General features: G+C 44.0%; 1 protein-coding gene across 1 annotated transcript in view; it reads left to right on the top strand.

The window, feature by feature from the left end:
• The window catches only part of LOC126523526 (piwi-like protein 1), a 70,776-nt gene extending 45,556 nt beyond the window's left edge, over nucleotides 1-25,220 (top strand). The window contains exons 5-7 of the mRNA XM_050172128.3: nucleotides 312-884; nucleotides 17,813-18,196; nucleotides 23,092-25,220. Coding sequence (XP_050028085.3) covers nucleotides 312-884; nucleotides 17,813-18,196; nucleotides 23,092-23,547 — 1,413 coding nt within the window. The 3' untranslated portion in view covers nucleotides 23,548-25,220. The remainder of the gene's footprint in view (nucleotides 1-311; nucleotides 885-17,812; nucleotides 18,197-23,091) is intronic.
• The last annotated feature ends 2,076 nt before the right edge of the window (nucleotides 25,221-27,296 follow it).

Here is a 27,296-nt window from a genome sequence, read left to right as displayed (position 1 = left end):
AATTTTATTTCTATGTTGGTTTTGTGCTTCTTACACACAAGAAGAAGGTGTACGCTTGATTTAGGGCGTGTTCGTATCGGGCAAATACTACCAAATGAATCGGTGGTGTGTTTTTGAATTTTTTTTTTTTTCACCTTGTTTAGTTCGACCTGCCGGATAAATAAATCAATTTCGACAATCCCATCAAGGCTGAATTTACGGAAGCTGACTGCTAAGCTCTGCCTACCGTGTCAGTTTCCTCATGACTATACTACCTAGTGAAGCAGTGAAGTACTTCTCACTCACCATTATCTCTCCCCCCTCCTTCACAGATGCGGGCCAACGTGTCCGTGATGCGTGACTTGGCCCAGCACACGCGCGTCGAGCCATCAAAGCGCATCCGCAACCTGCTCGAGTTCATCGGCCGCATCAACGGCGATGAGGCGATCCGCCGGGAGATGGACGAGTGGGGCCTCAAGTTCGACGACGCACTGGTCACTGTTAAGGGCCGCGTGCTGCCAGTCGAGCGTGTGAGGCAGGGCGACCGCAGTCACGGCTACAACTCGCAGACGGCCGATTTCTCGCGTGAGACGCGTGACCAGCGCCTGCACGTGGCGGTCAACATCGAGTCGTGGCTGGTGGTGTGCCCCCGGCGGGTGGAGACCGACACCACCGAGTTTGTGCGCACCTTGCTGAGCGTGAGCCCGCCGATGGGACTGGGTTTGGGCCAGCCGCAGATGCTGCAGCTGGACGACGACCGAGCGGGCAACTACGTGCGCGCCCTGCACGAGGTCGGGAGCGGCGGGAACCTCCAGCTGGCCATCGTGGTGCTGCCCAACAACCGCAAGGACCGCTACGACATGATCAAGAAGCAGGCCTGCGTCGATCTCGGACTCCACACCCAGGTTTGCCATTGATCATCTTTTTTTTGTACTTGCCCATGCCCCCAAACTTTTCGTGTGAAGTTTACAAATTCTGTCATTTGTTCAGTTAACATTCTTTTCTTTTTGTCTCTGTACTACCTTGCAGTGTGCGATTGTTGCGTTGAGTTAATCTTCCTTGTTCTTGTACGGGAGGCCCCGATACAGTGGAACCCCGTTCATACGTTTTTCACCGGACCGGGGAAAAAAAACGTAACAGCCGGGAAAACGCAACAGTGAGGAAAGCTCCGAAAATGAATTAAAAAATTGCAGCTTCAACTATAGACAAGTTATTTCCACAGAGTGCGCTTAGGACTTAAAAAAGTCTAGAATGGTGGCTTGCCGTTTCTTTCGCTCGCTAGAAATCGCCACACGTTTCTCAATACCCTGGAAGGCCGCATTGCTGTCAGCGTCGCTGTGAGGTGCGACGTACCTGCGGAGGAGGTCCAGAGCCGCGACGGCTTCTCCAAAGCTAGGATTTGGCAACTCCCCGGCATCATGCGGCTCGTGCTTCTTGTCGTCACCGCGCCACGGCAATGGCAACGGACGAACGAACGAATATCCGCGGGAAATTTTGCCCTCTTTGGCGTAATCATGCTAACGTGCTAACGACTGTTTAGTATTACTGCGAAGCGCGCGCGTCCGAGCAGCCCGGTTGCGCGCAGCGCGGCGTGGGAGAAACGTAAACAAGAGAGGAGAGCAGGCCCGATAGGCGGAGCAACGCCATGAGCAACGCCAACTTCCAGTTTCACTTTAGCTTCACAAAGAGTGACGTCAGGGCCTCTCCTGAGTTTCCTTCCTCCGTGAGTCGACCCGTCCAACAACCATGCGGTGACCGTAATCACAGTGATGATAGTAAGATCATTTTTCACGAATGGCCACTTAGTGGCGGCCTCATGCGGCCTCTCGAACTGGCGTGCGGCTTCTTACAGCCAGTTCCATAGCCAAGCCCGGCCAAGCCCAGCCAAAACTTGTCAAAAGCCAAAATGGCGGTTGGAGCGCGTTGTCTACTTTAGCCCAGGCGGGTTCGGGGTGCTAAGTTGCGACGTATCATGCGGGAACGTTTTCACAGCTACAACATAACAGCGGGGTTCCTTATACATTGGATCCTATGGAAGCTATGCCGGGACCGGATGAAAACGACGTAGCAGCCGGGAAAACGCAGCAGTGAGGAACGTAACAGCGGGGTTCTACTGTACAGTCTTTGACTGTGGTATCTCCTTCTGCATGCTATGTAACTGCAATATGACCAACCTTTTAATAATAAATTCCGATCCTAATACCTTATGATTGTCATATGAAGTTTTATGAAAAAAAGACACTGTTCGTGAGAACTTTTTAAGCTGTTGAAGGATGGAGTAGGCAAGATTGCGACGAAGAAAAATGTGCATAACAAAGCGATTGTGATGATACCAGCACCGCTCTTCTCTGGCAGCGCAAGACACCGTGTAAGAGAGGGCTGCTTGATTTGAACAAGTTCATTCAGACAAGTTCTCGAAGCAGGCGAAATCGGCAACGGCAGAGTCACTGGAAAAATTGCTGCATTTGAAAAACAGTGTGTTGTTTGTCGGTCTCTGCTATTGCTAGTTTACTGAATACTTTACCACTTACTTTGTGCACTGCATCTAAAAGTAAATGATCAGTTTAATAAAGTGCATCCCACAAATGGTTCGCTGAGGGCAGACTTTTAAGAAATGTGTTCTATCCTTCTCCCTTCACCCTTCCTTGCCACTTTGCAGGATTTAAAACATTTTAATGTCCACAGGTTGGCAGCAATGTCTGTTTGTTAAAGGATAGTTAGCATAGAGAGTTGAACATGCCATGGCCATTCTCTTGGTTGATCATTCTAGCAAGGCCGTCCCATTTGCATGACGTAGCTTCTAGTGCAGCACCCCATTGAAGCGACGTGGGCATCCTGCCCGCAGGCTTACGCAGTAAATGCGTGTTGAAAGCGACGTCCCCAAAAGTCATTCACCTAGAGCATGACCGCAGAGCCTCTTAACAAGACTCGTCTATATTTTGAAGCATGAACACATGAAAAGCAGGCTGGCTAGCCAGCCAGCCAGCCAGCCAGCCAGCCAGCCAGCCATCCAGCCAGCCAGCCGACTACGTCTTGGGGCTCTCATGGTCGTTTTGATAACTTGGTATCTACCAAATTTAGCATAGCATGACAAGAGTATATGACAAACGTAAGTGATAGCTAGGTTATTGCAGGCTATAGTTCGTTGTGAGTCTAATAGTGTACTATACTAAACTAGCCAGCCAGCCAGCCAGCCGCCTACATCTTAGTACTCTCGTGGTCGTTTCAATAACTTGGTATGTACCGAAATTGGCATAGTATGACAAAAGTGTATGACAAACATAAATGATAGGTCATGACATGCGTGTCATGTACGTCATGAAACAGCTGGCTACATCTTTGGGTTCTCGAGGTCGTTTCATTAACTTGGTAGGCTCCCCGCACACAGCTTCACACAACATCGATTCCCACAGGGCATGGGATCTGCCGGCTTTTGCTGTCTTTTTTTTTTCGTTCTTTATTTATTTATTTTTTTGCCTCTAGGGTGAAATTGGTGAATCCAGTGATTAATGCAGCACTGAAAAAATGATTAGCTTAATATGCATGTTATGGTGCTTCTGCCTTCTGCAGCACTAAATCATCTGCATGATTATATCTGTTCTTCTAGCCTACCACATTAGTCAGCACAGCTAGGCAACTTCAGTATTAAAGAGCAGTCCTGCATAATTTATTAGGTTGCACCCAGGTCAAGTGTGTTGGGTTGCAGAGTGCAGGGCACTTGTTTGCTTAGTGGTGATATCCGCAATCTACTCGGCGCATCACAACAGCGGTGCTGTCGTCTGTGCGGTTGAAAGCCATGCTAGCGGAATAGCATATACGTAGATGGGCCACCCACAGTCTTCTGAATCAGCTTGAGCCTTCGTGTCACATTCCTCTTATTCTGTGTTTCTGCGATTCTTCCAAAAGTGCTGAACAACCATTTTAAATCCTAGACCATGTTGTTGACCTTAAAAAAAAAGAGGTACCGTGATTTTCATTCTGTGAATTTTCTCCCTCTATATGCTAGCAGTCTTTCAGCTGTCATTTAGAACTCTCTGCCTCGGATTCATCCGCCTTTCTACTCTGCACTCGAACCTCAGTGCATAGACACATAACAGATTATCAGATATAGCCAAGTAAATACAAAGTTCTCAAATTTCCCTTCACCAATATTGGCATGCATGCTTATAACAAATATTGTTTGCAGTGGAGGTGTTTGAACTTGTACTCGAGGACGTTGTTCGGCAGCTACGAGGGGAAAGCTACAGGGGCAAAGTGTTCAAGAGTAAGCGCACTTCTCAAAAAACATGCCCACATGCTCATTCGCATTAGTGTAATCCCTAGAAGAGAATATGTAAACGCTAAGCATAAGATCATGGGATCCCATGACCTTATGGGATCCTATGACCTGGCCATGACCATGATCCTGGCTGCAGCGGCCACATTTCAATGGGGCAAAATGAAAAAATTTCCATGTACCATGCATTGGGTATACGTTAAAAAACCCCAAGTGGTCAAAATTGATTTGTAGGCCCCATCTATGGCATACTTTGTGATTCCTGCATGCAAGACCCAGGGTGTCTAGAAACCTGGGAAAGTCGGGGAATTCCTGAAGACCTCGAAATGTCGGTGTATTGTGAGGGAATTCGTCATTTTTAGTCATTAAAGTCATGGGAAATGTCTGATTAAACTGCCCAAGTTCCAAATTCATGCAGGCAGGTTCCCCACAAAATTATGAGGCTCTTTGCAGCATTACAAGTCAGCTTTCCTGCACATTAATTTGTTGTTGATCACCGCACTGAGGTACTTGATTCATAAATTATGTGCAGCAGTGGCTTCTGGCTCGATGGGAGCACATGCTTGGCCCCTACACGCACTTGCAAGACAGTGTAATCTTTCAGCGCACTACATGCACTTGTTTATACGCAGAGCTTGCAATACGGGAATCATTTTGTCTGTTGCGGTGAAGGATATTGACAGTGGCAGGGATGAACCTTGCCTGTAGGGTAGACACCGATGAACCGAAGGCCTTAGTTTGTTGCAGAGCAGTTAGTTTTAATAGGCTAGTGGCTTCGACATACTAAGGCTGCAATGCAGGAAGGAAGTGGACGCAAGAAATGTAAAACAGGCAACACGAGCGCTGAACTAACAACTGAGCTTTACTGTTGAAGAACCGACGTGTATATAGGTACAGAATATCGGTATAGTCAGCAAAGTATGGGTGTGTGCGTATTCAAAGCTTTCGTATAATGAATCACATAGTGTACTATTCGATTCGGTCTTTGAACCGAATAGTCACTATTCATTAATGAAGGTATCTTTCGAAAACTTTACGAATATTTGGAAGCGTCAGCTGTGCCAAAATAAAAGAAATTGGTGCAAAAGTACAGTAAATTTTCACCCCTGCGGGCATGGTATAGACATACATCATGAGAAACTGCATAGTGGAGCAGGCTAGGTCACAAACGTAGTCCTGCTTTATAGGCTGCACACGGATCATTTGCACTGTCTGAAACGGCTTGTTTGCTCCTAATGCTACCCCCATTTGTGTTTTTTAATATACAATCCTTCATAATGAAATATGTAATGACAAAACTTGCTAACTTTAAGAACACTGTGGGATGTGGACATCATTTTATATTATTTGTGTTAATGGCTATTTATTATTACAGCGAAGCTGTCTATGGATACTCTCTGGGAAAATTGTGGCAACAAACAGAAAATGCCTTGCAGCAAAGCCAGCTTTCTTACCAATGCTCTGTAGCTCTCAATCTAATTTAGGTGTCTTGGAAAAAATCATACTGAAATTGGCCACTAAGGCCACTCTATCATTATGCCAAGTTTCATTTACTTGTCATAAATAGTTAGTTCACAGTGAAGTTGTAAACGTTACAGAATTCCTGTCTGCTGTCAATACATGGGCATCTACGGAGGGAGTATGGTTACAGAAAACTGCTGTAACTCTTGTTTTATCGAAGCTATCCCAGAACAAATTAATATGGCAATTAGCCGCTAAAATGACTCTAACATTATGCCGAGTTTCATTTACTTTTCGTAATTACAAGTTCACAGTGATGTTCAAAATATCTTGGAATTCCTGTCTGCTGTCAATACATGGGCTTCTATGGAAGGGACACAGACAGCCCCATGTTTGTCCGCTAGAATAAAGCTCTAGTCATTCCATGTTTCACTCAGCTAATTAACTAGGAAGTATGCCCAATAGCAAATTAAAAACAAACTTGTTTTGTTTCGTGCACTCCTTTGGACTGTGCCCCAGTCAACACGTATCATCGCTCACGCCGAGGATCCGTTTAACGCCCGCCTGCGTCTAAACAGTGCTTCGTCGCATCTGCGTCGACAAGACCTGCATCTTTAAAGTGGCATGGTAAAAGCCCGTCAGCGGTAGCTCTATGCATGTATGACGTAGTGTGGGACGTAGTGTGCGCCTGATATCCCTTTGTGTTTCACATAAATGACATATACATAATTGTATGTATAGTTACACACCGACAAAACTATACGAATGCCACAATAGTAGCGTTGCTGGTCAATCACCTTTACGGAGTGGAATGGCTCTTCAATTTTTTCACAAACGATTCGAAAAGTATTCGATATTCCATTCGATTCGATTCTGGCACAGTTCGATTCGTATTCGATTCAGTCTCAAAAATCGCTATTCATACACCCCTAGAGCAAGGACGGAACAGCATCGAAAACACAAAGGTATGCGATCACATCTCTGGACTATCATCATTTATTACAGCATGTGGTGAGATTTATTTGATTTAATTATTACAACGCTGAAGTTGAGCTTCTCTGTCCAAAAGCACAAGTGAAGGGCTGCTGATACAGGTATCTTGTAGCTCTAAGATTTCTTCAGCTTGTAATATTTGGCATGTAGTTTTATCATGATTCCTGCTCACAATCATAGTTTTTTTCAAACTCTTTCATGCAGCTGCAGTCCCTAGAGGGGAAGGCTAAATGCGCTGAAAAAGGTGCTGCCACCTCTTAGGACTTATAAGAAGCATTTGAAATGTGTGCTACCTTCTTGGGGAGATAAACAGAACTGATTTCTAGCTTCAGCGCGTCGCGCAGACTGTGGTAACACCCCTTTTGCAGTTGCGGTTTCGCCGCGGGCTCACAACGGAGGTGCGTGAAACGTCATTGTTCTCTTTGTCTGTGTCGTTACATTGTCCTTACGCTGCAGGTTGAGACAACGGCTCATTTTTCCTGCATACACTTTTTACAAGACTCTGGGATGGCGTATGCTACATTTTCACTGCAACTGACAAACAACTGATAGAGTTGCTTAGTGCAGCCTTGGGCTATACTAGCTCCATTGTTAACCTGACTGCATAGACTAGCGAGGTCATTTGGCACAGAAAAGACATCCATGCTTGCCCTTCTGCCAATTTTCTTCAAATTGTGCCAGAGGCAAAAGAAAAGTATCAGTTATATGGCATTCTTATTGCTTCTACATAATTTGAAGAGTATCAGAAGGGAGGGTGGGGTTATCGTCTTTTCTGTGCCGAACCGCCTTGCTATTCTTATCGTCGCCAGTGCATCTTCTATACCCCGTTTCATACATCAGCTGCAACTCTGTGGAAGCTACAGAAGTTCAGTCACCAAAATTTATCACTCCGCGTGTTCCCGTCTATGCTTTGTTGTGCGCCAGGAGGCGTTTGCTCGCATGCACGTGAGGCTGCCGCTACAGCTAACGAAAAGAAACAACGAAACGCAAATTCATTTAAAACAACTTGTTATCAGCCGTATAAGTACATGGTTTGTTTGTTCCTAAGAGTGAATTCTTTCTTTTCTTCATTCAAAACAGCTTATATAAAGAAAATTTTCACGAAAATCGGGTCTAGAAACACCAAGCTATTTCTAAGTGCGAATGCAGCCACTGCAAGAAGTATCTCTAGCTTCCACAGTGTTGCGCCTGGTGTATGTAACGGAGCATACACAAACACTGTCAACAGCTTTCACACTGATATGAAAAACTACTGAATATTTCATTTGGGATTGACGAGCAAGTTCTTAGCTGTCAGAGCTGTGGTCACTGGTTTCTGACATTCTTAAATTCATATTTATACTTGGTGAGTGGTCTTTCTTTACATTTGCTGTACTACTATTCAGATTTTATTACAGCATGACTATGCATGCCCTAGAGCCTGACCACAACGGTGGTTGAAATTTCGGATGCCCTGCAAGGTTTCATTTAATCTCGCTCAGCGCCATCTGCCTGTATGATATTGCAAGTGAGAATGGTCACATTATTTTAAACACATTTCGCTCAAACAAGTGTCACAATTTAGAGACAGAAAGCTAGTCTTGTGGTCTTTGTGCCACAAGAATGTGTGTAGGAAAATAGACATTTTCGATGGGAGATTATGGGTCTTTAACTCGTTCACTGTACCCTAAGTGACGTGCCGCTATTGGAGTCATAACTGGTGTCACTGTTGGAGTTAAGGGCTTGCATGCTCACCAACCAAGTTGGGATTAGCCGTCAAAAGCTAATTTAAAGACCGAAATGACAAAAGGTTGGGCCCATAAAAATGTTTGAACACTGGTCAGGACCTTTGGTTAGGGCCAAATTAATGGAAAAATTAACCTAAAGAGTATTAATGAAAGTCTTACTTATATTTCTCCTGCTGCCAGTGTTAAGTGCAAGTTTTGTTCCTTCAGGATTCCCCCATTTTTGGGGAGTTGTGAGAAAACTTGTGCTGAAAATACACTTGCTCTTTTTTGATGTTTTTTTAGCCATGTAGTTATTATGGCAGTCGTGAAAAACCTGGAAAGGTCAGGGAATTTTGAAGAAGGAAGTTGCCAGGCACCCTAAAACGTCTGAATTTAATTGGTATTGTAGAATACATAACTTTTTACAGTGAAGCTGTTAAGGGCTACTTTGCACACTGTCATGTCCACCTGTAGAAAAAAATCCTGAATATGGTACAATACCGGGCCGACCCTTGGCAGAAGTGAAGCAGGCGTTAAAGATAGCGAAATGCCGGGCCGACTCGCAGCGGAGGTGCAGTTTGCCATTAGAGGGCCCACATACACAGCTTCGCTGGTCGTCGTCCTTCTCAGCGTGGAAGGGCACCGAGTTTTTATTTACAATAGCAAAATAGGACCATATAGATCACCAAATGCTAAGTTTTACTCATTTTTCTGCTTTATTCTTCTGTGTTTGGGCAAATGCGAAACCGTTGCACGTGGAAGTTACGCTGGTTCAGTGTCTGTTCCATGAAATCAGACGCAATCTCAAATGCTGCCGGAAAACATGGTGCAGTAAGACATGCACAGAAGCTCTGTACTTGTTCTTTCGCTTCATTTCCTAACAGTGACTTGTTGGGAGAGTTGGTGCATGATAGTATCACACAGGGGAATGCCAGCACACTAGGAAGAAAAGCAGAAAAGAAACCCAGAAAGTCTGCGACAAGAAAACATACAAGCGCCTTTCCTATTCCTGTGTTTTCTTTTAAGGCCATACCAAACGTAGGCTTGTTGGCACATGAAAGCTTGCGCCGACACACATACCCTCGGCGACAACTTCCTGTGGCAATGAAGGGAAAGCTACAGAGGCAAAGTGCACACAAGTGAGAGCACTTGTGAATAGAGTCCACTTGTGTGCGTTTTAGCTCACATTACTTTAGGCTAGGGAAGAGAGAACATAAATACCTTATTAGCAACAGTTAAATAAGACAGAACACACCACTGAGTGTAAAGATTTATTTGGGGCTTTTCCCTTCCGCTTCTGAGGAAACGTGAAACCATCGCATGTGATAGCTGCCTCGATTCAGTGTCTGTTCCGAACAACCAAAAGCACTGTCAAATGCCGCCAGACTACTTGGCGCGGTAATGCACGTGCTGCACCCATGCGTCCGTAGCTTTCCCTTCATTGCCACAGAAATTTGTCCGCGAGTATACACATGCTCAGATGGTATGGGACAGATCGTACATGTCCAGGCACGGTGTCTGCTTGCATATCTGTTCCAGACATATTGTAGTACTCCTCAATGAAGCACACTAAACAAGCTGGTTTATTGTGGGCGAGCTTGTGCCCGGCAACTCAATACTAAGCATTCGCACAATTTACAGGAAGAGTTAACAGGAGCCTATTCAACAGTCAACCGTGTCTCCATGCCGAACACACTTTTCACGCGACCCGAAGGCCAGGAGCCACGCCGTGACTTCTCATTGGACGGGAGACTCTGGCGCTGCCGTGTGCGTGTGCACGGGAGATGCGCTGTATCGCCATGCACGAGGCATTGCTGGCGTTCTTCTCATGGCAATGCTATGAGTAATGCCTAGGGGCTTTAGCGATGAGGCGCTTGGAAGGGTACCTCACGAGAGTGCTCATAACTGGCATGTGGAGAGCTCACTGTGGCATTAGTGAAAACAAATTGATCTATAGATGTGTTTTCATTGCCTGTTGCAGTAAGGCTTCATGCGAACTACGTGTACGACCTCTGCATGGTTGTGTCACTTTGATCGCTTTTGTTCAATAGGGATGACTTTTAATTCAGGTCACCTACTCAGCGAATAACTTCATAAGGTCCAAAGTATCAGCGAAGAAGCTTTTCACATAGTCCACGACGATGCTCTGGTGTCGATACCCACACTTTAGTGCCTGGGTGGTACTGGGCTTCTCTGCGGTGCAAGTTGTAGTAGCTTGCGTCCCTTTGTTGTTGCTGGCGTACATGGAACCATGCCAACTGCCGGGCTTCTTCAGCTCGTAGGAAGTCATTGACGTTGCACAGGTTGTTGTTGTTATTATTTACTTCCAACATAGTATCCAGTGTGGTTGTTACTGTGCGGCTATAGACCAGTTGAAATGGAGTGATCCGAGTTGTCTTCTGTACAGCCGTATTATAGGCGAAAGTGGCGTAAGCCAAGATTGCGTCCCATCTCGTATGTTCGAGATCAACATACATAGACAGCATATCGGCCAGGGTACGGTTTAGACGTTCCGTCAGGCCGCTTGTTTGGGGATGGTATGCAGTGCCTTTCCTGTGACTGGCGTGAGTCATCTTCATCAAACACTGCATCAAATTAGCTGTGAAGGCTGATCCTCGATCAGTAATCACGACCATTGGTGCACCATGTTGCAGTACTATGTTACAAACGAAGAAATTGGCAACTTCAACTGCCGTTCCTCGCTCAAGGCAGCCAGTTTCAGCATATCATGTTATCGTTTAAACAGTAGGCATGGTGGGGCTCCCATCTTTGTTTCTCCGCACATCAGTTACACTCGCCGAAATGATTTAAACTTTCACGTCGATTGCTGCGAAACGGTATGGGTGGAAGCTAACGAGCCCATCGAGGCATGCAGCACTAAAAGGTTTGTTCTCGGTTGTGTTTATAGGTCACCAGGTTCTAACATTTCGGATTTCATCTATGCTCTTGATAACGTACTTGACAAACTGCTATCGAAAAATAAGAGTGTAATGATTGTGGGAGGTGTAAACATCAACTTGCTGGATGTTAATTCTAGCTTGTATACAGCCTACACTGACTGCTTCAGTGGCTACGGCCTTGAATCCCTCATTACATCGCCTACAAGATGCGTTGGTGAGGGTTCTCATTCACTAATTGATCATCTTTTAACAAACCTAGACGCACCCATTTTGGCGGGCGTTGTTAACACTGACCTCACTGATCACTTTCCGATTTTTGCAATCTTCGAAACACGTTTGGCCAACATTGTCACCTCTTACTTCACTGCAGTACTCGACACCGATAAATTAATTTCTACTATTAGCTCCACTGACTGGTCAGATCTGAATTTTATTGAAGACCCTATAGAAGCTCTTAATTTATTCTGCAATTTATTCACTAAAGCTATCAGTACTTGCTCTCGAACTGTGCGATGTAAAAATCGATTTAATTGCCCCAATAATCCTTGGATGTCAGATTGTCTGCTGAAGAGTTTGCGCAAAAAAGATAATTTGTATAAGAAGACTAAAGACAACCATTTAACTGTTCTCTGATAAATCAGTACAAAACATGCTGCAACATTCTTAACAGGACTCTCAGAGAAGCCAAAAGGCTTTGCTATGAAACAGCGTTCTTGCAGAATAAAAACAACCCTAAAAAGCAATGGCAGTTGCTGAATGACTTTTTCAACAATGAGCCGCCTAAATTTATCTCTAAAATTGTACGCGACAATCTCACTTTTTGTCAGCCTGCTCAGATAGCAAACGCTTTTTCTGATTATTTCGCATTACCCGAGAGAAACAAACTAACAAATTTTCAGCCTAAAATAGAACGCCTGAGCCATTCATTTTTCCTTCATCCTGTCACGCCGCATGAAGTGCTTTCTATTATGCGTAATCTTCGTAACAGAAGTCCAGGATTAGATGGCATTGCAGTGCGCCACCTAAAGCTAGTCACTGATGCCATATGCGAACCCCTGAGCTTAGTACTAATTAACCTGATCTTTAAATCTGGTGAATTTCCGCCATCGCTAAAGCGTTAATTATTCTTCCTTCATTAACCTTAGGCAATCATTCTATTCCCATTAGCGACACCATTTCATTTCTAGGGATTATCCTAGACAGCCATCTGAAGTTTCACCTGCACATCATCATGTCAAGCTGAAGTGCGCTTTTGGTATCTGTGCGCTTATCAAGGCAGGACACTATTTTTCTCCTCCTGCTTTGCTTTCACTCTACTTTGCGTTCATTCATTCACACATTAACTACGGATTAATCGTTTGGGGTAATGCATATCTATGTTATTTGTCTTCCGTCCAGCATACACAAAATTGAGCAATCCGTATCATCACCCACAGTTCACCGTGCTCTAATGCTTTCGGCCTGCTTGAGCAGTACAAAATTTTATGCATAAAAAGATTATTCAATTACGATTTAGCAATAATGTTGTATAAATTGCTTGATTCCCAGCTGACCTTTCAATATATTCAAAGCAGCTCCCTTAGAAATACAAACCCTGCTAGGTTCACTTCTAATTATAATTTTCTTTTACCATCAGTTCGCACTATGTTAAAAAAACGTCTACATTCGCTACTATTATACTTTCGAATCGTTTTCCTGCTCCGCTTAAAATACTACCTACATTTCAGCGTTTCAAAGCTTCGCTAAAAGATTTTCTGCTAACCTGTGATAATTTTTCCTAATGAATGTTTGTATTTTCATAGTCACCTAACTAATAAGTATCACCCGTTCTTTTTTTCTTTTTTGCAGTGTTCAGATTGCGCCACTTTTTTTTTTCTCTTTGTTCGTTCTTTTTTTTTTTCCTTTTTGCCTTTAACAATTGTATAATTTTTGTCACTCCCGTTGTTATTTCTGTTACACTACACCGATTAGAGCATAGTTTGTTGAGTTTTTCTTCTTTTTTCTTTCATTATCATATGCTTTTCTTGCAGCTAATATATTATTATGCTATCCACTGTTATGCTGCCAACAATTTTACAATTCTGTTATAGTTACTAACCGAGGGTCCCGTTTTCAGTATCATTACTTTGGGACCCTCGTCTGTATATTACATGTTTACCTATGTTATTACTTATGTTTTGCATATGAATAAACTTCAACTTCAATAGTCCATCGCTACAACGATCCATCTCTTCCTTGACAATGATGCTGGGAATGGTCCAAGAAGATCCATTCCAACTTGTTGAAATGGAGTCTTCGGTGCGTCTATGGGTTGGAGAAGGCCAGCTGGTTTCACAGGTGGTGTGCACCTTTGACATTCCTGACATGTCTTCACGTAATGCTGCACCGATGCTAACAATTTAGGCCAGAAGTATCTGAGACGAATTCTGGCGATCGTCCGGCTGACACACAAGTGATTCGACGATGGTTCATCATGGCAAGCTTCCAAAATTTTTTGTCACATGGCTGACAGTATGATGAGCAAGAATTTTTCCTGGATGCTTTCAAAGTTTCTGTTGTAGAGCGCGTTATCTTAGAGGCAAAATGATGATAAACCTCTCATAAACATAGTGGGACTTGGATGTCGTATCCTTGGAGGTGCTTGATGAGTGGGAGCAATTCTGTGTCGGCCCGTTGACGCTCGACGATTTCCGAAGCTGTCATCGCTGTAAGAAACGGGAAATCTTCTTTTTCTGAAGGAGCAGACTCCACTGGTGAGTGGGACAAGCAGTCAGCATTGTTATGTTTTCTTCCAGACCTGTACACGACAGTAATGTCGTATTCTTGTAGCCTGAGGCTCCACCTCGCAAGTCGTCCAGATGGGTCCTTTAGGTTTGCCAGCCAGCAAAGAGAATGGTGATCGCTGACTGCACGGAACGGCTGCCATAGAGGTATGGTCAGAACTTGCTGATGGCCCATATGACAGCCAAACACTCCTTTTCTGTCACAGAGTAATTTGTTTCAGCGTTCGAGAGAGTGTGGCTAGCATACGCTATGACTTCCTCTTCCCTATTTAGCCACTGAACTAGAACCGCGCTGAGACCGAGATCGCTTGCATCTGTGTGGACTACTGTGTCCGCTGTTTCGTCGAAGTGGGCAAGGATCAGTGGGGCTTGCAATCGTTCCTTTAATTCATTGAATACGACCTCTTGTTCAGTACGCCTCATGAAGGGTGCGTCTTCTTTAGTAAGTTTCGTTAGAGGTTCGGCAATTTTTGAGAAGTTTTCTACAAATCGCCTGTAGTAAGCACATAGTTCCAAAAATTGTCGTATTGTCTTCTTGTTTGTCGGCTTTGGAAATCGCGCAACAGCAGCAGTCCTGTCGGGATCTGGACCAATTCCTTGAGCGCTAATTACGTGACCCAGGAAACGAAGTTCTTGGAATCCAAACTGGCACTTTTCCGGTTTAATGGTTAGGCCTGCCGAGCGGATGGCTTGAAGCACTAAACGCAGCCTCTGGACATGCTGGTCGAATGTTGCGGAAAATACCACTACGACATCTAGGTAAACTAAGCATGACTGCCATTTAAGACCCGAAAGGACACTGTCCATCATGTGCTGGAATGTCGCCGGCACACAGCAGAGGCGGAATGGAAGCGCTTTGAACTCATACATGCCGTCTGGGGTTACGAAAGCAGTTTTTTCACGGTCTCTTTCATCTAATTCAATTTGCCAATATCCGCTCTTGAGATCTAATGAAGAGAAAAATTTTGCATGTCGTAGGCGATCCAACGTGTCATCAATGCGGGGTAGGGGGTATACATCACGCTTGGTCACACTGTTCAGTTTCCGGTAATCAACACAGGATCTCAGTGTATTGTCCTTCTTTCTCACAAGGACTACGGGTGAAGCCCACGGGCTGTTTGGTGGCTGAATGACATCGTCCTCAACCATCTCTTGCACCTGACTCTTTATGACCTCTCGTTCAACCGGTGACACTCGGTACGAATGTTGGTATACTGGCCTGGTCGCTTCGTTTGTTATTACATGGTGTTCAACAATTGGTGTGCGCCGTACCTTTGATGAGGTGGAGAAACATTCAGCGAAGTCATTTATAAGGTCCTCCATCATTTCTTTCTGGGCTGGTGACAGACTTTAGTTGATCGCAACTGATGTTACAGCGTCAGGCGTAGTTTGGACAGCACTAAGCTACATACATCTGTGACTGCAGTAGCACCGTGCAGGAGGCGATGACTGTGTTCTTTGCGACGTGCTGAAATTCACTTCTGAAGCTTGTCAGCAATACATCAGCACACCCATCACGTAGTTGAGCGTAGTTGAGTGCATCGTCTCCATCGGGCTGCTCGGCAGAACAACAAGCCTTATGGATCGGCACAATGGCATCCAAGCACCCTGTGCGTTTGTGCGTGAAGCCAAATCAACATCAGTATCATTTTGGCGTTGCGCAAGCGAGAACTTGCGTAGTGCTGAAGCTCGGATAAAAAAATACTGCGAGTGCTCAGCATAGAATAAAAATTAGACATCGTTTGTGCTATCGAATGTGACGCGAAAACTCGGTGCTGGCACGCGACATGGGTCTACTGTTGACTACGGTGTGTGGCATTTCGAATGCAAAGAAGTTGCTCGGCAGCGCTGCTGCGACTGCGAAGCGACGTCGGCTACGGGGTCCGACTTTTTGACACCGTTGCCTCTGTTGTTGCCGAAGTGTTGCCTAGCGACAGTGATCAGGACGACACGGAAAGCGACAGCACGGACGATTCAGGCCCTATAGTGGCAGCAGCTGCGTGTTACATCAGCCTCATGAAAGCAATCGTTCCGACAAAAACAGCACCCCGCAATGAGAAAGTGCCCAGCAGCTTCTGCAATGCTACCGCGCCTCTGCACGGAGAATATGCAATGCCAATGAGGAATCTGCCATGCGAGTGTTTGCTGAGAAGGGGCTGGCTGAAAAGCTGGCTCACAGCTTCAGTTAAGTTCGAGGCCGCTGTCATCGCTGCTAGGCGACCGCGGCATCAAACAAAAATAACATGTTTGTTGCGCGAAGTAAATAAATACTGCATTTTTTTCCCCTTTCATCGCACTCTCTCCGAGTTACGTTTTTGACAGGTAAGTGGGCGATCTCATGCTATTTTGGTTAAGCAGTACTACCGTTTAGTACATACTTTTTCCGAGTTCCGGCCAATTACAGTTTAACGAGGTTTCAGTGTACCTTTCTTTTCTTTTTCTTTTTTACTTTTTTCCTTGCTCCTTTCGCTTTTTGTCGTTCTTACAAACCCTATGTGCCCCACCCCAGTGCAGGGTAGAAAAACGGAAACTCACCTCGGGTTAACCTCCCTGCCTTTCCTTTCTTCTTTCACTCGTTCTCTTTCTCCACAGCTTCGCTCCGCACTGTTTGCTTTAGTTTTTCGCATCTTCTTTATTTTTAAAGGGAGCATCCCGTCTGATCAGTAACAACAACCTAACGTTTATTGTATCTTCTGTACTGTAGATGAGGCGACTAAGTTTAAACGACCCGCCGTGGTCGTTTAGTGGCTACGGTGTTGGGCTGCTACGGACGAGGTCGCCGGATCCAATCCTGGCCATGGTGGCCACATTTCGCTGGGGGCAAAATGCGAAAATACCTGTGTACTTAGATTTAGGTGCGCCTTAAACACCCCAGGTGGTCCAAATTTCGGTGTCCCCCACTACGGCGAGCCTCGCAATCAGATCGTGGTTTTGGTATGTAAAACCCCATACTCTAATAACCTAATCTGAGTTCAAACGTGGACGCTTTCACTAAAGGCAAAACAACATCAAGCAAAAAATAACAACATAGCAATCACTCTAAAGCTGCAGTAAACAAAGCGCGATTGCTTCTCCGTCAAACAGCCACGATTCACCGCCAACGTCACTCTTCCTAGCGAAGCAGCACTGGCAACTAAGCGGGTGCCTGGCAATTTTTTGTACGTTTTAAAGCAGCGAACTGTGCAAAGTTGTTTCAAGACATCGCTGAAGGCTGACAGAAGCATTAAATCACTGTCAAGAATGCAAACATAACAGCATGCGCATGGGCGTAGACGAAACAGTGCTCGTCCGAGCCCACCTATGCTTCGCAGCCTTGGCGACAGGCGGCGTTGTCAGCATTTTGCGCGTGGTGTATAGTACTCTGAACTATAAATTATACAATATTAAGAGTGCAGCACGTTCAGGTCATTGTGAAATGTTTCGTGGTTAGATATGGATGCTGTGGGGCCCAGACGACAGTTCCAATGTACAACAGCTGATGGCAATGCAGACGACTTAAATGCTTGTGTCTGACTGTTCAAACACATGAAACTGAGCTCATTGTGAAGATATCGTGACATACAGTCTGGTGGGTGAAATGGCAGACTGTGAGACTCATTAATTTAGGTGCACCTATGAAATAGAAATAAAAGAACACTAGCACTTTTCTTGATGGCGATTTATTGGCACACATGACGGCTGAGGCCAGCAGCGCTAAACTGCATCGTTCTGCAGGTGATCCTGGCACGGACAATCAGCAACCGCCGTAATATGCGCTCGGTGGCCACCAAGGTGGCCATTCAGCTGAACTGCAAGCTCGGTGGCGAAGCGTGGTGCCTGGACATCCCTCTGGTCAACACGATGGTGGTTGGCTACGACACGTACCACGATTCGAGCTCGCGCAGGCTCTCGGCCGGTGCCTTTGTGGCCAGCATGAACCGCTTGCTGACACGCTGGTACTCTCGTGTTGCCTTCCACGCCACGCATCAGGAGCTGGGCAGCTCTCTGGGCCTTCTGCTGCAGGACGCACTGCACAAGTACATGCAGGTCAACTCTGGCTCGGCGCCAGACAGGATCATCTTCTTCAGGGACGGCGTCTCTGACGGCCAGATACCACAGGTGAGCGGCTCTGTGATGCTCGTAACAGACATCTCATCAAGCAGACCAGCACCCACGCAGAAAAGAGATAACAGAAAAAGCAGACACGATGATGCTTCAACCACAGTTCAAAATTTTTTATTGGACGCCAATCACCAACTACAGATTTGCCAACACACCAACATTCACCAACTAGCCAGACTCACCATGTTGTTGCACTAGACTCTCTTGTGGTCATTTCTCTTTCATTTTGAATATATACTTTGACATGCCTGCAGAGATAATAAAGACTAATTATGGCCATCATACAATGTTGTGAAATCATACATTTTCGAAAGAATAACAAATGTCTAGAGGAACTGATAAGAGATTGTGAATCTTAGCAGTGTGAAAAGAAAAAAAAGGAATTCTTGCCAAAATAATTTTCTGCATTACACTAGTAAATGCTCTTGGCTTGCATTTTTCCGGCTTTTTAATTATTATGTATGCACATATAACAGCTACAGTATATCATATTTTTTGTATACGTGTGTTTATATTATGTGCCTTTGAATATGGGAAATCTGTTGAAATTATGTGCCCTTGAAATGCGTTGCAAACACACTCCCTAGTTATATGGGGAATAGGGCGTAGTCAGGTATTTTTGCTTTTTCCCTTTTCCCAAGTGTGTAAACTGCCACACTTGAATAAACTTCAACTTAATATTCGACCATATGGACCAGGCTAGCATAAAGGAAATTCAGCTTATAAAAATTAACGCAGAAGCTCCTCTGGGAGTTGTCGTAAGCATCAGTGTTGAGGAGTTACCACTCCGGAGTCGGAATGATTTTCGTGACCCCAGAATAGAATGGGAATGGAATTAAGCACTTTTTGTCCAGAATGGAATGGGAACCGAGTTACGTCTTTTTCAGAAAATAGAGCGCTTTTTTCGTTTATGCACAATTTTTTTGTCAATATATGCTGAAGAACCAGCCAGCCCACGTTCAAACAATTTTAAGTCAAAGCCTCAAATTCAACATCAAAGCAGTATGTTTAAAATGGCCTGGCTGATTACGAGCATGGTACATTTAGAAGCAACACACCCACTACAGTTCGGGTCTTGTAGATCGAGTTGCTCTGAAGTTTATCTCTGCTCTTTGCGTAATCGTGGCTCTATGCCATTGGTATCCGTCATGCGGAACTACGGGGGCGGCATACTCCCCCCCCCCCCCCCCCTTACTCCTTGTGATTTTCTTTTACCTCGGTGGTGCCTTTGCCCCGGCTGCCTGCTGTGTCCCCGTTGGCGACTCGGACGCATATTCGAAAAAGCACTTCTTTGAAAGTTGTGATGCATATTGACGCAGGCACGAAGCTTGCGTTCACTGCAAGCTTTCACATACCACCTTGAGTGTATACACACGGTGCAGGCCTCATTCAATAATCAGATTAAATGACCTAAAGCAGCTCGGTTCCCTGACTCGTTGGTGACCTCAGTCACCGAAAGCCTTTTATGGAAGGTTAAAAGTACCAGCACCACAAGGGAGGAAGAAAGAGCCAGAACCATAAGACCTGCAGTGATTCCTTATGTTCATAAGGTTTCCCATAACCTCAAGAAGGTGGCAGGCCAGTATGGTGTACCCATTGCCTTTTCTGCCCCCGTCAAACTGGGTCGACTCTGTTCGAGAACCACTCGTGCGGAGACCGGTTCGCAAGGCTGTGGGCGTGGTTTATGAAAACGCAAAGGCGTGGTGTATGAAATTCCCTTTGAGTGCGGCAAGTCCTATATAGGACAGACTGGACGCTGCATAACTGAATGAGCCAGGGAACACGAAATAAATCTAGTGAAAGATGGCGTGGCACATGTGGCACATTTGCCTGCGCACTGTAAGGCCTGCACGTGCAAACCACGTTTTTCTGAGATTAGGATTCTTGGCAGAAGTAGATTTCAAACGGCACGTGAGCTAATGGAAGTTTACTATATAAAAAATAAAGGTACAAACTGCATTAGCGATACATCTATCGTGCTCTACAAATCTGAAACTAGGTTGTTTGACCGCTGAGTAACCTAGATTTGTGAGCAGCCAGCGCATGCGTGTATATGTATATATATTCATGGGTCACAGCCCAAATTAAACCAGTTGGCAGTGCCGCCCGTGTTGTCTTTATGTGTCCTCCTTTTGTGTGTGTTAAATTGCGGCAAAAGACATGTCTTTTAGCAAGTAACAACTAGGCCAACAACCAGTTCTGTTGCAACGAAATTCAACTGCCTGGCCATTTCCAGAGCGAGAATGAGCTAAGTTTTTTCCTTCCGAGGAATCGAGTGGAATGGAATTGCGGCAAGTTCTAATTCCACAACACTGGTAAGCATGATGCCAGCTGCTCATCTCCATGCAGCCCAGTCTCATTATCAGTGTTGTGAAAACTTTATCTGACCAGTATAAATGACAGCGCTGCAATACGAACTGCTGCGAATGGCGGCACAAGGTGAATTGATGACACAACCAAACGACTGCAAGTGAGAGCGCCAGGTGCGCTGATGAAATCCCGGTCATTATAAGCCGTTATCGCTCTTCAGCGCCTTGTGCATCCACTAAGAACAATATTCAACCGTGATCAGCTGTTGTTGGCACAGACTTGTTTTCACCATCCCCTGCAGTTTTCCAGCGCTGTGACCATGCTAACAAAGTAAAACGCATATTGTGCCGCTCATCGCTCTACGCAAAATCATTTATTCCTCGCACAATAATAGAATGGAATAACCTACCATCACGCATAGCTACTGAAGTTAACTTACCATCTTTCCAAACCTTGTGCAAGAAAACAGGTTAGTGGTAGCAGATTAGTTATTACTTATTGTTATATGCACATATTAACATATGTAACATTATGTAAAATGTTCTTGTGTTTTCATGACTAAGTGCATGTACCCCTTGTTCATATCTATTTATTTTATGTTCCTTGTGTCTGGGGGGTGTTTATTTCATGTAGTTTTATTTCTTGTGTATATTTCATGTTTTTGCCACCCCCCCCCCCTATGTAATACCCTCGCGTGAGGGCCCTTAGGGGTAATGTCAATAAAAAAAAATAAAGTAAAAATATGGTGTGGCCACACGGACTCTATATTGATATTGATCTATGATCTCGTGCCCCACCATCTCGACGGGCCTCGGTGTTTTGTGCCGCGATGATTCGCGCTCAGTGGGCATGTCAGAACTAACTTCCAAAATGCCCCACTTGAAGAAGCTGCTGACGCAGGTTGTATTCGCGGAATGCGAACGTTAGCTTGCCGAAGCCATGAAAAAGACCGCACGCGTCTCGGGCTGCTTGGGCTCCACCAGCCCAGCATGCGTCTCTGGTTACAACTGTTTACGCAATGCTTTGCCTGACGTAGAGGTAGACTACAGTCGAATTTTTCACGTTTCTTTATTGATACAGAAACTGAATAACGTTTGTTATTCTGAAAAGCTTGGTATTCTGAAGTTGTAGTACTGAAATATCCTTGCATTGAAATTATAAGCATTCAGCAGGGGATTTCCAAAAAGTTTGTTGATGTGGTGTTTATAAACGAAGTTTCACTGTATACTGCATGCTGATAACAAATATTGGATAAAGCAAAAGTACTTTAGTATAAAAAGTGACCTTGTTATAATGGTGCCATGTTCCAGCTTGGTATGGGCCATTGCGTTTACCCTCCCTCCTCCTTCACGCAGACGCTATAATGTCTGTTTAAGAGTTGAAGCATTCTTTAAAGGATCACCTGTACCAGATAGCACAGTTGTAGTCCTTAATCTGGTCCACTCGAAGAGGCTGGCTGTCATTACTTGCATGAGAAATAGGAATCCATTATTGAACTTATCCCCCAAAATTCACGAATTTGTTTTTATTGCAATAGCAACAAAAACAGGCGGATTTCAGCCGTCGGCGTTTCCGTCGCCATGAGGTTTCCGTCGCCATGAGGTTCTGTATAAGTGAAAGCGTGTGAGGGTGAGCCAGCGAACGCGGTTCAATCCAGTTACCCAGTTGCTTTTGTGCTTTCAGGCCCAGTTACTTTTGTGCTTCAATGCTTAAAATGGCATCTTCTTTAAAAAAAATGCAGGTAGGTGGAACAAGAGTGCACTTTTACTGCAACTTTATGGCAAAGAAATCAAAAATGCTTTCATCCAAAGAATTCTTTTCAAGTGGACTTGCCTTGCAGTCTTGTGGGATACAATTTATGAATGAAATTATGGGGTTTTATGTGCCAAAACCACTTTCTGATTATGAGGCACGCCGTAGTGGAAGACTCTAGAAATTTCGACCACCTGGGATTATTTAACGTGCACCTAAATCTAAGCACACTGGTGTTTTCGCATGTCGCCCCCATCGAAATACAGCTGCCGTGACCACGATTCGATCCCGCGACCTCGTGCTCAGCAGCCGAACACCATAGCGAGCAACCACGGCGGGTTACAAGTTATGAATTGTAATATGTGCTGTATAGTAATTACTTAAACAAACATTGTGATTTTGTTTTAGCGCTCTCGTCTTGCTCATCATCTTGAATTTCCATCTCCTGCATTCCCCGTGTTTTAGTGATTTTTTGTTAGTCGAATATGCATTTTGAGTTCTCGTGCAAGTCTGCTTCTTCGAGTGGACCACCTCAAGCACTAGAATTGTGCATTCTTCCATTCGCAATCTTTAAATATTGCTTTATTCTTTGCAGGAACACCTGGTATATAAGACAAGGGGGCACGTTTCCATGATTATCTTTTCTTTTTAAAATAGGGACCCTATCTATATATATTCCACTATTTATGTACATGCTTCTAACAATTATTTAATGTAAAAGACCTACTTTCGTGTAAGATGCGACCGTTTTTTTTTTTGTAATGTAATTTGCAGCATTCCGTCCCCTTTTTTTCCTACATCGTGTTGTCCTCTGTCCCCTTTGCACACAGGTGCGAGAGTGGGAAATCGAACAGATTATCAGCTCACTGGACGCCCTCTTCCCTGGCGTGGACCACAAGCTAGCCTTCGTGGTGGTCACCAAGCGCATCACCACGCGCTTCTTCTCGCACCTGCCGAGCGGGGGTTACGGCAACCCTTTGCCCGGCACCGTAGTCGACACCGAGGTGACGCGCCCCGAGCGCTACGACTACTTCCTGGTGTCGCAGAGCGTCCGCCAGGGCACTGTGGCCCCGACCCACTACAACGTCATCTATGACACGACAGGCCTCAAACCGGACCACATGCAGCGGCTGTCGTACAAGCTGACCCACCTGTACTTCAACTGGCCCGGCACCATCCGAGTGCCGGCACCGTGCCAGTACGCACACAAGCTTGCCTTCCTAGCCGGCCAGTCATTGCATGCTGAGCACAGCCCTCGCCTGGCATCCACCCTGTTCTACCTGTAACGGGCTCCGACCGCTCCCCGAGACGGGGTCGTGTCGAGATGGATGGACGGACTCGCAGTGTGCAGCTTCAACCTTGTGTCTTACTATGCATCCGTCTGGATAATCTGCTATTTTAGGATAATCTGTCATTTTACAGAAGCATTCTTTGCGTTTATTCACGTGTATCCAGTACAGACATTTCATTAAATAGCTTACTTATTGTCTGGATCATTTCTTTCTCAAATGAAAGCACTCTCTCTGTCAACATTGTTTCCATACTCATATTTAAAATAATGAAAAATTTAATACTACTATTTAATTTTGCGTGTCTGGTACAAACCCTATATTAAGTCGGCTGTGTATCGTTTCGATGATTGCTCCCTCAACTAAAACCACAGGCCTAGTTCGCTTTCTTTTGATCTTCATAAGGGCTCTTCAAATTGGATGACCTTACTTTATTTTTTATTAAAGCAAGCATTCCATTTTTTTATTTTTTCTTGTACACAGGATTTACTATAACTGAGCTAAGTTATTGTTAGATGCTTTAACGAAACAGGCATTTTGATAGGTGTGTGTCCATGGTTTTTTTTTTACTTTAAACATTCTTTTCATTGCGCTCTGTTCCATATTCAGTACAAATTTCATTTCACAGTAGCTTAATTCTTACCGGATTTAATAAATACTATCTTCATCTTGTTCATGTAGTGGGTTCATTCTATTGTTTAAAGCAGTTAAAAACTATTTGTCTTTCCGAATTTACAAAAACATTTTGCATGATTGCATTAAATAGAATGTGTATGCATTGTTCTGCTCTTGTTTCATGTATCTTTAAGTAAACGCTTTTCTTAAGGTCCAGATCAAATGAATTAAGGGCTAGGGTACTTTTGTTACATGTGTGAATCATGTATGAAAGCTTTGAGTACCATCTATGTAAGAGTAAAGTCACTGTGGGGACCATGCCAACTATCCATCTATCTGCCGGGATTTTTACAATGTTTTGTGCATTTTCATTCCATTGCTTCTTTTTTGTGTTGTTGTTTTTTTTGGGGGGAGGGGGGTTGTTTATCATGTCTGGTATAAAAGTTGCTGTTTTTTAAGGGAAAAAGTGAAGTCTCTTAATGCAGTCATTTTCAGCAGCATCAAGTTTTGAGAGAGGCCGTTATGTTGCTATATGAAAAATTTTTCATCAGGTTACTGTGTGGTGGTATTTTATTGTGTAGTCTAGTTATAAGGTTATCATTCTAATTATGTGCTTTCATAGTGAAATAGTCTTTATGAATGTCTTGTCTTGGCACATTTTTTTCTTTTTCTCACATGTACCTGTCCTAAACAAGCAAAATAAAAATGAGAAAAATGTAACAAATGGACAACACACTAAGACGGTGTCAAAAAAAGGGGGAAAAAAATGTCCAGGCAGAATGATGTCAATATACATATATATAAATATATATATATATATATATATATCTACTCCAAATCTGGGAATAAACTAAATATAATGAAGGGTTATTTCATCATGTTTACCGGTTCAAGTAAATTAAAGAACAAAACCAAAGAAAATTTTTTTTTCTGATTCATATGCACATACAGTAGAAGGGTTCATGAAATGTTTTTTTGTAAATGTGATGTTTGGTTGTTTTGCTTTGGTTTGCTGTGATATTTAAAAATTACATGAATAAAATAGTTTGTATTTAGTTCTGGCTTCATGTACGAAGCCTTTCTCTGTATATCATCGCCTTCATGTACGAAGCCTTTCTCTGTATACTCCTATTTTTCTTAATGTAGAAGGCAATAAGACTGCGACATGCATCATCAATGTTCCATTTATAATGCAGTATTTTGTTGAAAATGATCACTTAGCAAAGCTTCAAAGTGAGAAGGGCAAGCTTAAGAAAATGTACAAACCACGGCTGAAGCACAATGCTTGCAGCACCCGAAGACACTAGCAGCACAGTTCCCCCTAGTAGTGAATATTGTAGGAAACTCTACGATTTCAGTGTCAGCTAGCACATGGCAACTAATGAGGAGTGCTGACATGTTGTCAAAGCCATAGAAACTGAACCACACGTTTCTGGCATGTAAACAGTACTAGCGAATCCCGAGTGAAAGAGGAATGCAAAGGATATTTTGCTAACGAAGTTTTTCTAAATGCCAGCCCACCGCCATCGGCAGTATCGTTGTGTGACAAATGGAGAAAGAAAAGAATTGGAAGAAAGCATTGGTGCAACATGATTGAAGCCAAATGTCGTGGACGAATGCGCGGTAGGTTTCAGTGCTCACACGGCAGCCACGGCAGGACTGCCGTCAAGTGCGTGTTGATTATAAAAAAAATATTGGGAACCAAACATTGTTGACCAATATGTCAAGTTTTAGGGGTGACGTGTTGGGCTGCTACTGCGAGGGAAAAAGCAAAGGGGATGACTTCTCGGAGAGTTCGTTTGCCAAGGCTGGCTGCGTGATGCGATACTCACCACTGGGGATTGGCCAACATTCAGATTGTATTATGAAGGTAGGTTATTGCTGAAGTAAGCAGAAATTTGCGGGAAGAAATGAATGCACAATGATGTACAAATAACTGATCAAGAAAGTTGCTCTGAAGCAACTCCATTTCTCTTCCAGTACTTAAACCATTTTGGGTTAATTATTGTTGGACCCTACATAATTTACATCATAAAAGTTTGTCAGTTTCTGTGACCTTTTCTCCTTTGTCCTACACTTCTGTTGAGTGATTATTGCATGTCGGCCTCAGTCAAGAACTGTACGGTGCAAAAACCAGGTTAGTTTCATTGTTTTCAACTACTACTATCTGACTATTACGGAAGTGAATGTTGTGTCGTAATTATTCCGTACAGACCTGCTGCGTGCTAAGACATGGTTTTAAAATCGGATTTGGCCTGAATTCAAAAATTTCTTTTTCACTGTGCTATGTGTGCTTGTTAAAGTTATGTTTAATTGTGCAAAAGCGAAGGGCTATGCTGAGCCAACCACAAGGTGTTGAAATATCAATGGCAAAAGCAGCACAACCTGCATTTTCTTAAAAGCTGATTCAGAAAGCCAGTTAAGAAGTTGGGCACATCAATCGGAGGCACAAGTGGATTTTCCCATCCAATTAAAATTGCGTGCAGTGACATGCTTAAGTTGTACAATTCACAGAAGTGTTTCTGTCTGCTTATCGATTGTAGGAGGACAAGCCATTGAGGTGCCTATTACTGTTAATGGTTCCTGGTATTGGAAGGAAATTTTACACGGTGAAGCCTTTCCAGTTAGTAGAAATCATAGGCCTTCTCACAAAAATGTGGTGTCTGGGCCGACAATGAGCTCTTGGTGGTAGGCCAGCCACAGTTCAGTGATAATTCTAATTGGTAACTTTTGAAAGCACCACAAATCGAGATATCTTTTTGTGTGCATTGTAAGAACGGTATAGTTTTTACAGCCTTGATTTAGACAAAGCAGTTCTTTTTAAAACATTGTTTACGGGAAAGGTTTGTTCAAGAGAGCATTGTGAATGCACCTTTACTGCCTTTTAAGCTTACAATGCCATCCAAGCCTCAGCTTGTCCTTTGGGCTGTTTACATTATTTGAAAATTCAAGTGTACTACATTTAGTCGTGCTCTTAAAAAATGCTAATTGGTCCCTGCACCCATTTTATAAGCATTTTAATTACCATTTTAGCTAAGACTTATTTTTAGGTGCATTGTCAATTAAGGATTCTATGTTCCCTGTAAAGAAGTTGCATTTACTATTCATGGCCACTATGGTGAATCACTTTT

This window comes from Dermacentor andersoni, chromosome 6 (assembly GCF_023375885.2).
Source record: "Dermacentor andersoni chromosome 6, qqDerAnde1_hic_scaffold, whole genome shotgun sequence".
Classification (NCBI taxonomy): Eukaryota; Metazoa; Arthropoda; class Arachnida; order Ixodida; family Ixodidae; genus Dermacentor; species Dermacentor andersoni.
This window is presented reverse-complemented; position numbering and strand designations above follow the sequence as displayed.